This window comes from Heteronotia binoei, chromosome 18 (genome assembly GCF_032191835.1).
Source record: "Heteronotia binoei isolate CCM8104 ecotype False Entrance Well chromosome 18, APGP_CSIRO_Hbin_v1, whole genome shotgun sequence".
In the NCBI taxonomy this organism is placed as follows: domain Eukaryota; kingdom Metazoa; phylum Chordata; class Lepidosauria; order Squamata; family Gekkonidae; genus Heteronotia; species Heteronotia binoei.
In genome coordinates, this window is record NC_083240.1 from 33082594 (window position 1) to 33098154 (window position 15561).

Here is a 15561-nt window from a genome sequence, read left to right on the forward strand (position 1 = left end):
TTTAGTAATGTATTTCTGACATAGTGGTGAGAGAAAAAACCATCCATTTTATTCTTCCCATAGTACATGTATGCATGCCAGCCGAATCTATTTCCGTGAGCTTCTAACCACAAAGGTTTTTTATCTAACAGCATTATCCAATCTTTTATCCATGTCAAACAAACTGCATCGTGGTATAGTCTTAGATCGGGAAGTTGAAAACCTCCTCTCTCTTTGGCATCCGTTAAGATCTTCATCTTTATCCTTGGTTTCTTTCCGGCCCAAATGAAATCAGAGATTTTCCTTTGCCATTTGTTGAATTGTTTTGCTTCTTTTACAATCGGGATGGTTTGAAACAAATACATTATCCTTGGCAAAATATTCATTTTGATTGCAGCTATCCTGCCCAGTAAGGACAAGTTGAGTTTATTCCATTTCATCAAATCTTTGTCCATCTTACACCACAGTTTTTCATAATTGTTTTTGTATAAATCAATGTTCTTCATTGTTATCTCTATTCCAAGGTACCTAACTTTGGTTGTGACTTCACAACCTGTCACCTTTTGTAGTTCGTTTGTTTTATTTGGTTGCATGTTTTTACAGAGGAATTTCGATTTCTCCTTATTTATGTATAATCCTGCTAGTTCTCCGTACTCTTTTATCTTAGCTAACAGCAGTGGTGACACTTGAACCGGATTCTCCATTATGAACACTATATCATCTGCAAAAGCTTTATATTTATAAGAGAATCTTCTAATTTTTAGACCTTCTATTTTTTCATCTTTTTGAATTTGTTGTAACAAAATTTCAAGAGTCATTATAAACAACAATGGTGATAGCGGGCATCCTTGCCTTGTTCCTTTACTCACTTTCAATTCTTTGGTAAGGTCTGCATTTATACACAATTTTGCATGCTGATCTGTATATATTGCTCTTGTCATTTTTATAAATTGTTCCCCTAAATTAATTTTTTCCATTACCGCAAACATAAAGTCCCAATTTAAGTTGTCGAAGGCTTTCTCTGCGTCAACAAAAAATAAGGCCACTTCTTTTTCCGGGTGCTTTTCATAGTATTCCACAACATTAATAACAGCTCTTACATTGTCCCTTATTTGTCTTTTAGGAAGAAATCCCGCTTGGTCTTTGTTTATAAAGTTGGTCAGGTATTGTTTCAGTCGCTCTGCTAAAATTCTTGTATAGATCTTATAGTCATTATTCAACAATGAGATTGGTCTATAATTTTTTACGTTTGTGCTATCTTTATCTTCCTTAGGAATCAGAGAGATTACAGCTTCCCTCCAGGTCTTTGGGATTTTCCCTTCTTCTCTTATCGTGTTTAACAACTTCAACAGTTTGGGTGTTAATTCATCCTTGAGAGATTTGTAAAATTTTGACGTGAATCCATTTGGCCCTGGAGCTTTACCCTCTTGCATTGCTTTTATTGCTGCTTCTATTTCAATTTTCTCTATTGGGTCATTTAATATCTTTTTCATATGTTCCGTCAAAGGTGCCACCTGAATGTTTCGTAGATACTCTTCCACTTTTTCTTTACTTACATTCACACCCTTGAATAAATTTGCATAGTATTTAAAGAATTCTCTTTTAATTCCTTCTTGATCCACTACTGTTTTCCCATTTGCCATGATTTTATTTATAGTCTTATTTTCTTTCCTTTTTTTTAATTGCCAGGCCAGGTATTTACCAGGTTTGTTTGCACTTTCAAACGATTTCTGTTTCAAATTTTTTAAATTCCATTCTAGTTCTTTATTCAGCAAATGTTTAACTTGGGATTGTAATATCGTAATTTCTTTTATTAATTTTTTCTTCCCTGGTCTTTTTTTTAAGTCCTTTTCTTTTTTATCTATTTCATTTTGCAGTGCTGACAGCCTTTCTTCTCTTGCTCTTTTGTCTTTATTATTCAATGTAATTAATATACCCCTCATTACTGCTTTATAAGTGTCCCATACTGTTGGATATTCCATATCATCCGTTTCATTTATTTGGAAGAATGCTGCAGTCTCCTTTTCTAAGAATGATACAGTGTCTTTATTTTGTAGTAAATCCTCATTAATTCTCCATCTTCTTGATTTTCTTTGCAATTTTGTTGACCAGCATATTGGATTATGGTCCGCCCAAACCTTTGGAAGAATCTCAATTTTTTTTGTTATGAGGCTCAAGCCTTGGGAACCCCACAACATGTCAATTCTGGAAAAAGAATTATGCCTTGCTGAGAAAAATGTATAGTCTCTTACCTCAGGGTTGAACTTTCTCCAAATGTCTTCTAGATTTTCCTGTTTAATCAACTCAAAGAAAGAATTGGGCAGCTTCCCTTCTTTATCATTCTTCTTTGGACTTGATCTGTCAAGGTTGTTTTGTATTGTCCCATTAAAATCGCCCATCATCAATACCTGGTCATAAGTCTCTTCGTCCATTTGTCTATTTATGTCTTTAAAGAATTTGTCTTTCGCTCCATTGGGTGCATAGAGTCCTAGTAGTAACGTTTTTTTCGCCTCTATCGTCACCTCAACAGCAATGTATCTTCCTTCTTTGTCTTTAAAGATTAATTTTGGGTCAAGTTGTTCTTTAATGTAAAAAACCACCCCTCTTTTCTTTTGCTCTGCTAGTGAAAAAAATTCCAACCCCAAATTTCTATTCCACAAAAATTTACTGTCCTTGCGTTGTATATGAACTTCCTGTAAACAAATTATATTACATTTTTGCTTTTTAATCCAATGAAATGTTCTCCTTCTTTTCTGTGGTGAATTTAGTCCATTTATATTCCAAGATAGTAATTTGTACTCCATTATGATGTTGGTTCTTTATTTTCTTCAAAAAAGCTATGCATCTCTTGTTCGCTTCTTATTGTAATCCTTTTGCCATTTTGTTCAAATCCAAGACCCTCTGGTATTATCCATCTATATCTTGTGCCCTCTGCACGCAACTGATCGGTTAGCTTCTTGTACTTTTTCCTATCGCTGATCACTTCTCTTGGTAGCTCTTTCATTATTTTAACTCTGCTCCCTTCTATTGCCCAGGCTTTTTGGTACCCTTTCCTCAAAATTTTCTCTGCCACTTCTTTTGATCTTAATCTTATGACGATGTCTCTTGGCAGACCTTTATTTTTCACATAAACTGAGTTGACTCTGTAGGCACCCTCCAACATACTCTTAAATCTGTCAGGGTCTTCTTCTATGTACTCAGTGATGATATCCACCATATAGCCTTTTAAGTCTGTATCTTCTTTTTCAGGTACCCCTCTTAGACGCACTTGTGACTCCAGCAACTTACAGTCGTGTATTATGACCTTTTCTTGAATTTTTAGCAAGGCAGAGGCCTGTGTATCCACTTTCATCTCTACCTCTTTCACTTTATTTTGAGTCTCTTCCTTAAAATTCTCTATCTCCTTCTTAAGGTCTCCAACTTCTTTTTTAATATCTTTTTTTATTGCCAAATGCAATTTGTCCATAGCTTTTAACATTTTTGCCTCCAGAGCGTCAAATTGAGACTGCATCTTGTCAAATGATTGGGCTCTTGCACGTGTTGTTCTTTCTACTGACATATAAAAAATCACCAAACCTTAAAAAAATCCCCACATAAAATTTAGCATCCAATCCAATAGCTTAGAGCCAGTTCTTTCAGATGAGACTAGTTTCGTTTTTCTCCCTTCTTCCTGAGCAAAGATATTGAATTTTAACAATTTTGACAGTTTTTCTCCCTTTTAAAATGGCAATCGTTATTTCTCTATGGTACAGTTCCAGCCTAGAGAGGTCTCTCTTCGTCTTTCTTGATCTGAGTCTTGGACTCAATTCCTTCCTAGTTCAAAGGTCGGATGTCACAGCTCTTGTTGTCCTTATAGGCTCTGATTTATTGTCCAGCCCCTTTTAGTTTCACTTCCTGTCACAGCTTAGACTGATCTCGTGTCTAGTCTCGCAGTTTTTTTGAGCTGCATGAAGAAACCGCAACCACAAAAATTCACAACAATATGTCTTTTCTCCAAAATATCTTTGAAGGCAATTGTTTTTACGGCGTTCAGTTTTCACAAGCTGAATTCTTTTCCTGCTATGCCCCCACTCAGCTCAGTTCATTCTAGGTTCTGCAGTTTATGGGCATATATACACGGCAACTCTCTTTTCTTTCTTCTGCGTCACCAGCCTCCCATTGCCAACTTTCACTCTTATCTTGAAGGGTTTTTTTTTTTTTTTGCTGTTGTTCACATCCAAAGCCACAGAGCTCAGCTTAACAAGGTAAAAGTTTTTTTTTCCCATTCAATTATGCTTTGCCTTCGTCTGTTATTAATCCACTCAGTGTTTAAACTATATTCAAAGTCTCTCAGAGTGAAGATAAGAATGATGAGTCTACCTTTTAGATGTTCTCAACTCCCCCGGCTGCTATTTTCTTGCAATTAAAACCAGTCCTTCTAGAGTGCTTGGATTCCGACAGCCTTAAGTGACCGAAGTCACTTTAGAGTCACTGCAGACGATGGTTGACATTCCATTGCCGGACATCAAGAAATGAAGGAGTCAGCTCCCTGACTGCTCCAGTTCGATATCAACAGCATTAAAGGAAGATAAGTCGTCTTGGGTTAACCCTTGCCTAGGGTTAATGAGCATAGACCTTATCAGGGGTCTTTAATACCCTGAACAGTGACAATAAAATCCCCCTCTGTTAGGGAGCTGCAGACTGTCTTCCAGCCAAACAGGAAGTCCCACAATGCCGATATTATTTGAGCTGCTTTTTGTGTTCAGTTGTGAAACTTAAAGCAGCAATTGAATATGGGCCATTCCTCTAACTAGGATGAGTTCCAGTCCATCAAGCTAGAATCCAAAAACACAGTTTGAAGTTGATTTTATTAACCAAAGCCAATGTTTCCTCTAAGCCACAGAGTCTTGAGAGGAAAAATTCTACTTTGTGAGCTACTGGTATTAATGTTGTGAGCTACTGGCATGAAAGTTGTGAGCTACTGCATAAATTATTGTGCTCTGGGGTCATCCTTTCTGAGCTAAAACAAAAACGTGTGAGCTGGAGGCTAAAAAGCTGTGTGCTAGTTCACACTAACTCAGCTTAGAGGGAACACTGACCAAGACTAGTCTTAATGATGGTTTCATGAGATCTGTGGAGGCAGACATTATGGCTTGTTCCCCAGTGAAGTCTGCCCAGGCTAAAGAAAGAAGGCAATTAAATCATCATTGGTCAAGGCAAACCAGGATTTGAATGGTTGTTGGTGAGATGGATTCTGTTCAAACAAACTAGCCATAGATCCAGGTCGGTAGACCTTATGAACTTAGTTTGTTATTTCTGTTTGCATCTGTTAAAACATTTCATTATATTGTATGCTTCTATGATAATTTGCTGTTCAACCTCTACCATATATATATATATATATATATATATATATATATATATATATATATATATATATATATATACACACACACACACACATGGACAGGCAAGTCTGATTCCATCCTGTTTGACAAAGTCTTCATGCATACGGAAGCTCGCAGCCTGGTCTTAAAGCTACTTTGGGCTCTTAACTTTGAATTTGCCATAGTTACAATAAAATTTGGCTTAATGTTATGAACTGCTGTTGTCCCAGGAATCCAGAATTAAACGACAAGAGTGTCAGATCCCAAAGTCATTGATGTTTCATTGTCATAAAGATTGTTGGTTACTTGTGAAACCAAATGCGTGCATGCCTGTAATGACATCTCCAATGGAAACATTCTATTTTCCTTCTTTAAGACGAAACGAAAAAACCATTTTCAAAATATTAAAAGTTTTCATGTTGCCTTTTTCTTTTTAGGACCCCGGCAATGATCGGGTGTTCGTTTGTTGTGAACCGGAAGTTCTTTGGAGAAATAGGCCTCCTGGATCCTGGGATGGATGTCTATGGTGGGGAAAACATAGAGCTTGGTATTAAGGTATGTTTGGCACCCCTGGCTTAAAAATCGTCTATCTATTTCTGTATGCCCTAATAGGAGCACGCCTAAGGTAGGTTTGGTTTTAAATAAAAAAAAGGAGGAAGATGGTCTGCAGAACATCTAGATTGGATCTTAGATAGCTCCTCCAATGCTGGTACAGAAATAATAGTAGTGTCTTTGGTTGGAACTTCAGATAGGGGTTTTTTCTATCATGGTAAGGGGAGTCCAGACCGTAGGATCTGGTAAGATTTACAGAAGAAATGTGTCTGAGAGCTAGGATTGCCAAATCCAATTCAAGAAATATCTGGGGACTTTGGGGGTGGAGCCAGGAGACATTGGGGTGGAGCCAGGAGCAAGGTTGTGACAAGCATCACTGAACTCCAAAGGGAGTTCTGGCCATCGCATTTAAAGGGACCACACACCTTTTAAATGCCTTCCCTCCATTTGGAAATAATGAACGATACGGGCACCTTCTTTTGGGGCTCATAGAATTGGACCCCCTGGTCCAATCCTTTTGAAACTTGGAGGTTATTTTGGGGAGAGGCACTGGATGCTCTGCTGCAAATTTGGTGCCGCTGCCCCAACAAACAGCACCCGCCCCCAAGCCCCATATACCTACTGTTCAACTCTCCATTATACCCTATGGGAATCAGTCTCCATAGGGAATAATTGAGTGCTCAGCAGACATTTCCCTCCCCCTGCTTTCTGATGACCCTGAAGTGGGGGGGGCATCCAAAGGGAGAGATCCCTTGCCCCCACCTGGGAATTGGCAACCCTACTGAGAGAGGAGGAGACAATCTGAGCAGGAAAGAAAAGCTGTAGATACAGGGAAACTGGTGTGGCAGATGTCATGGAGTCAGATGACAAGAGGAGACTCCATAACAAAGGAGTTTATTTGGAGATATGGGAAGAGTCATATGAAAGCCAGCATGGCATACTGGTTAGAGTGTCATTGAGCCAGGAAACTCGCAGGGTGACGTCAAAGCAGTCATTCTCTCTCAGCTTAACCTACTTCACCTCTGTGAGCTTCTGAGGAGGGTTTGGATATAAGTTTGATAGGGAGCAGTTAAAATAAATGAACTAGAGAAGCTTGAAATCAATACGGCGATGCAGGAAGCAGTCTTTGTCTCTGTAGTGGTGTGGTGGATAAAGTGCTGGACTAGGATCTGGGAGACCCAGGTTTGAATTCCCACTCTGCGCCCTGGAAGCTTGCTGGGTGACCTTGGACCAGTCACCTTCTTAGCCTACGTAAAGTGAGTTCAGCCAGCTCTGAATCAACCAAGAACACTTTATTGCAAAAAAAAAAAGTCATAAGAACATAAGCCATGTTGGATCAGGCTAATGGCCCGTCCAGTCCAACACACTGTGTCACACAGTGGCCAAAAAAATCACACACACACACACATATATATATATATATATATATATATACACACACACACACACTGTGGCTAATAGCCACTGATGGACCTCTTATCCATATTTTTATCTAACCCCCTCTTGAAGCTGGCTATGCTTGTAGCCACCACCACCTCCTGTGGCAGTGAATTTCACATGTTAATCACCCTTTGGGTGAAGAAGTACTTCCTTTTATCCATTTTAACCCAACTGCTCAGCAATTTCATCGAATGCCCACAAGTTCTTGTATTGTGAGAAAGGGAGAAAAGGACTTCTTTCTCTACTTTCTCCATCCCATGCATAAACTTGTAAACCCTTATCATGTCACCCTGCAGTCAACGTTTCTCTAAGCTAAAGAGCCCCAAGCGTTTCAACCTTTCTTCATAGGGAAAGTGTTCCAACCCTTTAATCATTCTAGTCACAGAGGAACACAGGCAAAACTGCAACTATATACAATTTAGCCATGATTAACTACGCCCCCCTAGAAGGCAACAGTTACTTCCCTTGGTTCACTCCAGAATCCTTCATTTGCATCTTTGTTACAAGTTGTTACATGCCTAGCATCCCAATTGGCCAGTTTTTCCAGGCTTCAGGATCTTGATTTGCAAGGAGTGCCTGTCTCAAGCTCAGGCAACAAGAACCCAGTGAGATGCAATACCTAGCACCTACCTCACATGGTTGTTGTGAGGATAAAACAGGGAAGCGAGGAGGAGGATGCAAGCCACTTTGAGTCCCCATTGGAGAGAATGGCAGGATACAAATGCAGTAAATAAACACACCAACAAATAAGTAAAATGATTTCAAGTAGGTTTATTTAGAAGTAAGATCCATTTTATTCCATAGGGATTACTCCCAGGAAAATGTTCTTAGAATTGCACCTGTAGTGCCATCATAAACAAAGTTTTACACCCTTCTCAGTGAAGTCAGTGGGCTTAGAAAGGCATAGCTCTATTGAGGATTGCACTACCATTAAGTTATGGGAGGGGGAAAGGAAGGCTAATGCACATTGCTGGAGCAAAACATTCTAACAGCAAAACAAAGTCAATGCTGCTATCGATTTAAAGAAGATTAAAATTGTGGATATTGCTCCTACCATTAAACAAATACATTTTTCTTAAATTTAGAATTGGCAATATTACTGTCACGGAAAGCTTAAAACAATAGGTGAAAGTGTAATAAGCAAGTCAACATGGAATTATAATTTTTTTCCGAGGGAGAATTAATCCATGACTAATTACTGCCTAAAGAACAATGCCTGCTTCTCTGTGCTGAGAACATGACAGATATAAATAGCTCACGTATCTGCATATGCTGTTCCTATTATACTTGTAATATTAGCATGGCTTGTATAATGATTCCTAGGAACAATATGTTTAATTTGGCGTGTTCCCATTAAAATTTTGTTCTGGAGTACAGTAGATGTATTAAAATATATTCCTTTACAGGTTTTGATCATATCCTTCCTCTCCATTCAGTGTAACACTGCTATCCCCTCAAATGGGTTGCCACCTCATGGATATCGGGGGGCCAGTACCAGAGGCTTGGGGTTGCCATGGTACCATAGAGTTTTACCGCAAATCCAATGTGCTTGGCGCAATGATGTCACTTCCGGGTGATGTCATCATCCAGGGCACATCACACAACAATGGGGGTCTTAGGGGGTGGGGATCCTCCTGGTGGCCTGCTCTGTGCCAGCTGGTTGGGAGCCCCCAAACCAGGGGATCCCCCACCCCTAACTGGAACTTGGTAACCCTACAAAGGCAAGATGTCTCTTGATATCAATTGAGTGGGAGCGGGGAGGATGCTGTTGCAGTAGGGTTGCCAGGTCTGTGTTGGAGAATACTTGGAGACTTTGGGGGGTGGATCCAGAAGAGGGTGGGGTTTGGGGAGGGGCCGCAGCATGGTGTAATGCCGTATAGTCTACTCTTCAAAGCAGCCATTTTCTCCAGGGATGGAGAAAAACAACACACTCACTCCATGTAGAAAATAATTCTCAGTGTAATCCACAATTTGCAACTGATCTCTAGCTGTTGAATAGTAAACAATTCAGGAATACAGATAGCAAGCCATCCTATGCACGACACAACTACTGCCCAAAGAACCATGCAACATTTAAACTGTAGTTCAATGAATGATAAAAGAACCGGTCCAATTTCGTTTTGGAAGTATCCTTCTTCAAGGGACCGTCTTTTGTACTCATAGGTTCAGTAGAGTTGAAGTGCCATAATCCATTTCCTGGCTTTCCAAATTACTATTTTGTTTGAATTTTTTGTGGAACGCCACTGCCAGTCACAATCCTTCAGCATTTGATAGCTATGTCATTCATAGGATGGTTGGCTATCTGTATTACTGAATTGTTTACCAGCACACAGAAGTTGCAGATTGGGGAATTATTGGGGAATTATTTTCTGCACGGAGTGAGTGTGTTGTTTTTCTCCAGTTTTGTTTACCTCCATGGTCCCGATCTCCACTGACATTTTTTTCCAAGGGAGCAGATCTCTGCCAGCTAGAGATCAGTTGTAAAAGCTGGAGACCTCCAGGCCCCATCTGGAGGCTGGCAACCCTGTGCTGCAGTCATCCTGCTTGTGGTCTTCCTGGGGGCAGGTGGTGGGCCACTGGACATAATGGGCCATTGGTCCGATCCAACATAGCTCTTCTTATGTCCTTTATGTTCTCATGTTTATACTAACATAGGTAGCAGTGTTAGGGCTGCGTATGTGTGAGAGAGAGATCTCAGTTTAAAGTCTGGGAGAAGGAGGACTTAGGTACGCCACGTCAAGTGATTTTTCCATGGGTTTGGCATAGTATGGTGTAGTAGTTCAAAGCGTCCGACTAGAATCTGGGAGCCCCAGGTTCAAATCCTTACTCTGCCAGGAACTTTCTGGGTAGACTTGGACCAGTTATAGTGTTACAGCCTAATCTACCACACTGGGTTGTTGTGAAGGTAAAATGGAGGAGGGGTAGAGTTGCCAGCTCCGGGTTGTAAAATACCTGGAGATTGGGGGTGGAGCCTGAGGAGGACGGGGTTTGGGGAGAGACCCAGGAAGCATATAATAATATAACACACATAACAAGTATGCAGACAGATTGGGCAATCCCCCTAAATACTAATCTCTACATTTTCAGTCCACTAAATCGCAGCTGGAGAGAGTTCAAAAAGGTCCATCACATCACCCTGGAAAGCACAGTGCTCACAGCGGCTCAGTGGTTGAGCATCTGCTCGGCATGCAGAAAGTCCCAATGGCGCAATGATGTCACTTCCGGGTGATGTCATCATCCAGGGCACATCACACAACAATGGGGGTCTTGGGGGGTGGGGATCCTCCTGGTAGCCTGCTCTGTGCCAGCTGGTTGGGAGCCCCCAAACCAGGGGATCCCCCACCCCAACTGGAACTTGGTAATCCCTGACAGCATCTCCATTTAAAAGAACCAGGCAGTAAGTAAAGCGAAAGACCTCAGATCCTGAAGAGAGCCGCTGCCAGTCTGAGTAGATAGTACTGACTGTGATGGACAGATGGTCTGATTCAATATAAGGCAGCTTCGTGTGTTCACATTCCTGTGACAGACAGAAAAGGGTTTGGCGGGCTGCAGCACAATCTCATTCGGGACCTGGCATTTTGCCCCATTTAAACAACAGGTCTGCACAACTACCAAAGCCTGTTCATATCCTGTTAGCTTCCTTCCATACAGTCAGGGCCGGCATGTGGGGTTCTGCCGCCCGCCAACCCCCCTCCTACAGGTGAATATTTTTGCACGCGCACAAAGTGCACCAAGAGGTGACGTCATCACATCAGTCACTGAAGCGCCATTGCTTCTGGGCGCTGAGGGACGGGGGAGTTCCTCCGATCCTTCACCACCCAGAAACAACAAGCAGCACTTTCAGGCTTCGGCATTCTCCGAGGAGAACGCCGAAGCCTGAAAGCGCTGTTGTTTCTGGACACTGAGAGGGCAGGGGAATTCTCCGACCCCTCAGCATCCAGTCGGAGGCTCAGGGACAGCACAAATGGGGAGGGAGCGCCCTCTCTGCACCCCTGTTGGGAGCTGGTGCCCTAGACATAGTAAGAACATAATAAGAGAAGTCATGTTGGATCAGGCCAATGGCCTATCCAGTCCAACAGTCTGTGTCACACAGTGGCCAAAAAGACCAGGAGGTCCATTAGGAGGGCTAAAACTCCATAAGCCTTCCCCCCAAGCACCAAGAATACAAAGCATCACTGCCCCAGATATAAGAACATAAGAGAAGCCATGTTGGAGCAGGCCAGTGGCCCATCCCATCCAAGATTCTGTGTCATATAGTGGTCAAAACCCTGGTGCTGTCGGGAGGTCCACCAGCAGAGCAAGAACTCCAAAAGCCCTCCCACTCTTGCCCCCTAAGCACCGGGAACACAGAGCATCACTACCCCAGAGTGTTCCCTCTATATCTTGTGACTAATAGCCACTGATGGACCTCTGTTCCAGATATTTATCCAATCCCCTCTTGAAGCTGTTTATGCTTGTAGCTGCCACCACTTCCTGTGGCAGTGAATTCCACATGGCGGTGCTCTGAGAGTGTGAAGCAAAGAGGAGCCATTTGGTTGAGTTGTGAAACCCAGTTCCTGCTGCTTGCCCCCCTCTCAGAGGAGAACATGAAAAAAGTAGGAAGAACCTGAAAGCAGGCAATTGCCTAGGTCGCCTACTCCCACACTCCAGCCCTGCATACACTGTAGTATAAACATAGCAGGACAGATATAACCATCCTCCAAGGAGCCTTTCTCCTTGAACTGGCAGAGACTGACCAAGAGAGAGATCTTGGGGTCATGGTAGATAACTCACTAAAAATGTCAAAACAATGTGCAACTGCAATACAAAAGGCCAACGCCATGCTGGGAATTATTAGGAAGGGAGTTGAAAAGAAATCAGCCAGTATCATAATGCCCCTGTATAAATCGATGGTGCGGTTTCATTTGGAATACTATGTACAATTCTGGTCAGCGCACCTCAAAAAGATATTATAGCATTGGAAAAAGTGCAGAAAAGGGCAACTAGAATGATTCAAGGTTTGGAACACTTTCCCTAAGAAGAAAAGTTAAAACACTTGGGGCTCTTTAGCTTGGAGAAACGTCAACTGCGGGGTGACATGATAAAGGTTTACAAGATTATGTATGGAATAGAGAAGGTAGAGAAATAAGTACTTTTCTCCCTTTCTCACAATATGAGAACTCGTGGGCATTCAATGAAATTGCTGAGCAGTCAGGTTAGAATGGATAAAAGGAAGTACTTCTTCACCCAAAGGGTGATTAACACATGGAATTCACTGCCACAGGAGGTGGTGGCGGCTGCAAGCATAGACAGCTTCAAGAGGAGATTGGATAAACATATGGAGCAGAGGTCCATCAGAGGCTATTAGCCACAGCGTTTTGTTGGAACTCTCTGTCTGGGGCAGTGATGCTCTGTATTTTTGGTGCTTGGGAGGGGCAACAGTGGGAGGGCTTCTAATAGTCCTGGCACCACTGATGGACCTCCTGATGGTGCCTGGGTTTTTGGGCCACTGTGTGACACAGAGTGTTGGACTGGATGGGCCATTGGCCTGATCCAACATGGCTTCTCTTATGTTCTTCAGTTTAAGGAGACTTTCTTCAAATTAAATGTCTCTTTCTCTCGCTGAAGAGCTACTTACGTTGGAGAAAAGTTCCTTTGGCTAAAGGAAAGCTTCAAATTTTTCTTAGCGATGATAACACAGGGGTAACATCCACTCCAGCATCCGAATCTAAAGCAGGGCACTACAGAGCATTCTTTTATTTATTAACTATTTCTGAATTTTAAACAAATGAGTAAGCGTCAAAGCTGGAGAATATAACCTACATTTACACAAAGAGGCCTAAGCCCATAATGTAAATCCACAGTTAACAAGCCAGCTGTTTTCTGCAGATAAATGAATCCCCAGGCCTTCAGATTGTAAAGGATCTGGAACTGCTTTGCTTTCAGCATATATTTCAGAAGAGGGTCCAAGTGAAGGTAAATATGGCTGAAGTGAAAATGTGATACTCTTTAGGAGATACTACGCACGAGGAAGGAGGAGGAGTGGGGAATCAAACCCGGTTTGTTTGTTTATTTCCATTGATTTATACCCTGGCCCTCTCACGAATGGCTCAGGCGGTTCCCCCAGATAAGAGTCTGCGCACTTAACCACTACACCAAACTAGCTCTTAACGACTACACCAAGACAAGCTGCAGAGACCTCAAGGGAAATGAAAAGGCCTTCAACTGAGACAGTTAGGCCTGAGGGAAAGGACATCTTGGTGCCCATGCTGATGTTCTAGATTTTGTGTTCCCCATGAGGTGTGTAGAAAGCACCAGAACTGAAACGTTTAAGGTAACAATGCTAGTTCTTGACTGCGGATGTCCTACAGTGGCCTGAGTTCTGGATAGTGATGCTTGAAGAATTTGCCCTTGTCTCTGTGGTAACAAGCACTTGCTGAGGTCGCTTGACCACTTACATACGTGTGCTGTATTAACTTTGTCCTGGAAGAACATACCTGACACTTAAGTCATCAAGGAGAGGTGTGTCTTCTTTTTGTGTGCCTTACCATCGGCTGAGAGATGCCAAGAGGTATGAGTTCTTTGAGTTCAAGATGTATTTGAAAAGCATACTGCCCAATGCTATGTTTCTCAGCATATGGCAGTCTGTGCATAATGTCCAGTGTTCATTGCAGTGATGCTCATGTACCCTAGGCTAGAGACAAGATATGTCTTCTTCCCATGGTAGCCTCCCATTTACCCACTCACAGTGGGGAATTACCCATCCCCAATTCCAGTTTTCCACTCCTGAGGAATGGAGATATGGAAGAAAAAATGTCCACAACATGGCAATGTTCGATGAATTTTCCCTAGTCTCTGTGGTAAAGACCAGAGAGGTGGGGGGGGGGGGTAGCCTAGAGTGCAACCCAGAAGTGACATCACCCCAGGCACTCCCCCCTGCAAAAAAAAAAATCTTGTCGCATATTCTGAGGCAGTGTAGGGAATCCTATCCTTGTGCTGTACTTTGAAGGAAGAGTGTTCGTAATGCATGCTTGGGACAATATAACAAGTCATCCCCCAAAAGAATGATAAAGAGAGATGGGGCCATCCCTAGTAAATAGGTAGAATTACAATTCTTATCACTGCTGACTCAGTAAAGAGTGAGGAGGCTTTGATCCTTAGGCATAGCAAGCCATTTATCAATATGATATGTCTTGCGTTTTTATAAGAGTTTATGCCAGTGTCTGTTGAAGAGGGGAAATTGCAAGCCCAACAGCGTATATATCTTCTGCTCCCCTTGCCACAGATTCAAAATGACTTTCTGTCATTGCTCCATTTTCTGCACTAAAAGCGAAGGGTGGAATAGATGGTTCTCTCATGCATTTGCTTTTAGAGATTTTCGCCGACGAGTTATGGGAGACATTTCTTCTGGTGCAATGGGCAATACATTTTGAATGGAAATCTTGTTGGGGAGCTCATTACAAAGTCCAATGTGCCACTCAGGCCTTTTGCTGACCTTCCACCAAGAGATGGATGTTAATCTGCAGAGATGCTGTTCAGGGAATAGAGTTTCTTACATTGGGTTGGGACTAGTGATGGATTAGCACCACACCCCACCCCATACATGACTTGCAACTACTGCGGAACACTGAAAAATTCTTGGAGTTGTCTCCTTCTTGCCAGTTCCCCTTCCCCCCCCCCCCAAAAAAAAACCCCACACAACCCTTACCTTTACAAAGAGGGTGGAGGATCCAGCCATTAGGGTTTACAGTTTTAGGCTGGGAAATACCTGGAGAGTTTGGAGGTGGAGCCTAGGGAGGGTTGGGTTGGAAAAGGGAGGGACTTCGATGGGCTATAACAGGGGTGGCCAACGGTAGCTCTCCATATGTTTTTTTTGCCTACAACTCCCATCAGCCCCAGCCATTGGCCATGCTGGCTGAGGCTGATGGGAGTTGTAGGCAAAAAACTTCTGGAGAGCTACTGTTGGCCCCCCCTGGGCTATAACACCACAGAGTCCACCTTCCAAAGCAGCTATTTTCTCCAGGTGAACCGATCTTTGTTGCCTGGAGAGCACTTGAAATCCCTGGGGATCTCCAGCTGCTACCTGGAGGTTTGGCATAAGGTTGCCAAGTTCAATTCAAAAAATCTCTGGGGACTTTGGGGGTGAAGCCAGGAGACTTTGGCCAGGAGCAAGGGTGTGACAAGCATAATTGAACTCCAAAAGGAGTTCTGGCCATCACATTTTAAAGGACCACACACCTTTTAA

The 15561-nt window shown here is 42.4% G+C and overlaps 1 protein-coding gene across 1 annotated transcript in view; it reads left to right on the forward strand.

The window, feature by feature from the left end:
- The window catches only part of GALNT17 (polypeptide N-acetylgalactosaminyltransferase 17), a 340476-nt gene that overhangs the window by 252991 nt on the left and 71924 nt on the right, over positions 1-15561 (forward strand). Inside the window, exon 6 of the mRNA XM_060259462.1 lies at positions 5783-5900. Coding sequence (XP_060115445.1) covers positions 5783-5900 — 118 coding nt within the window. The remainder of the gene's footprint in view (positions 1-5782; positions 5901-15561) is intronic.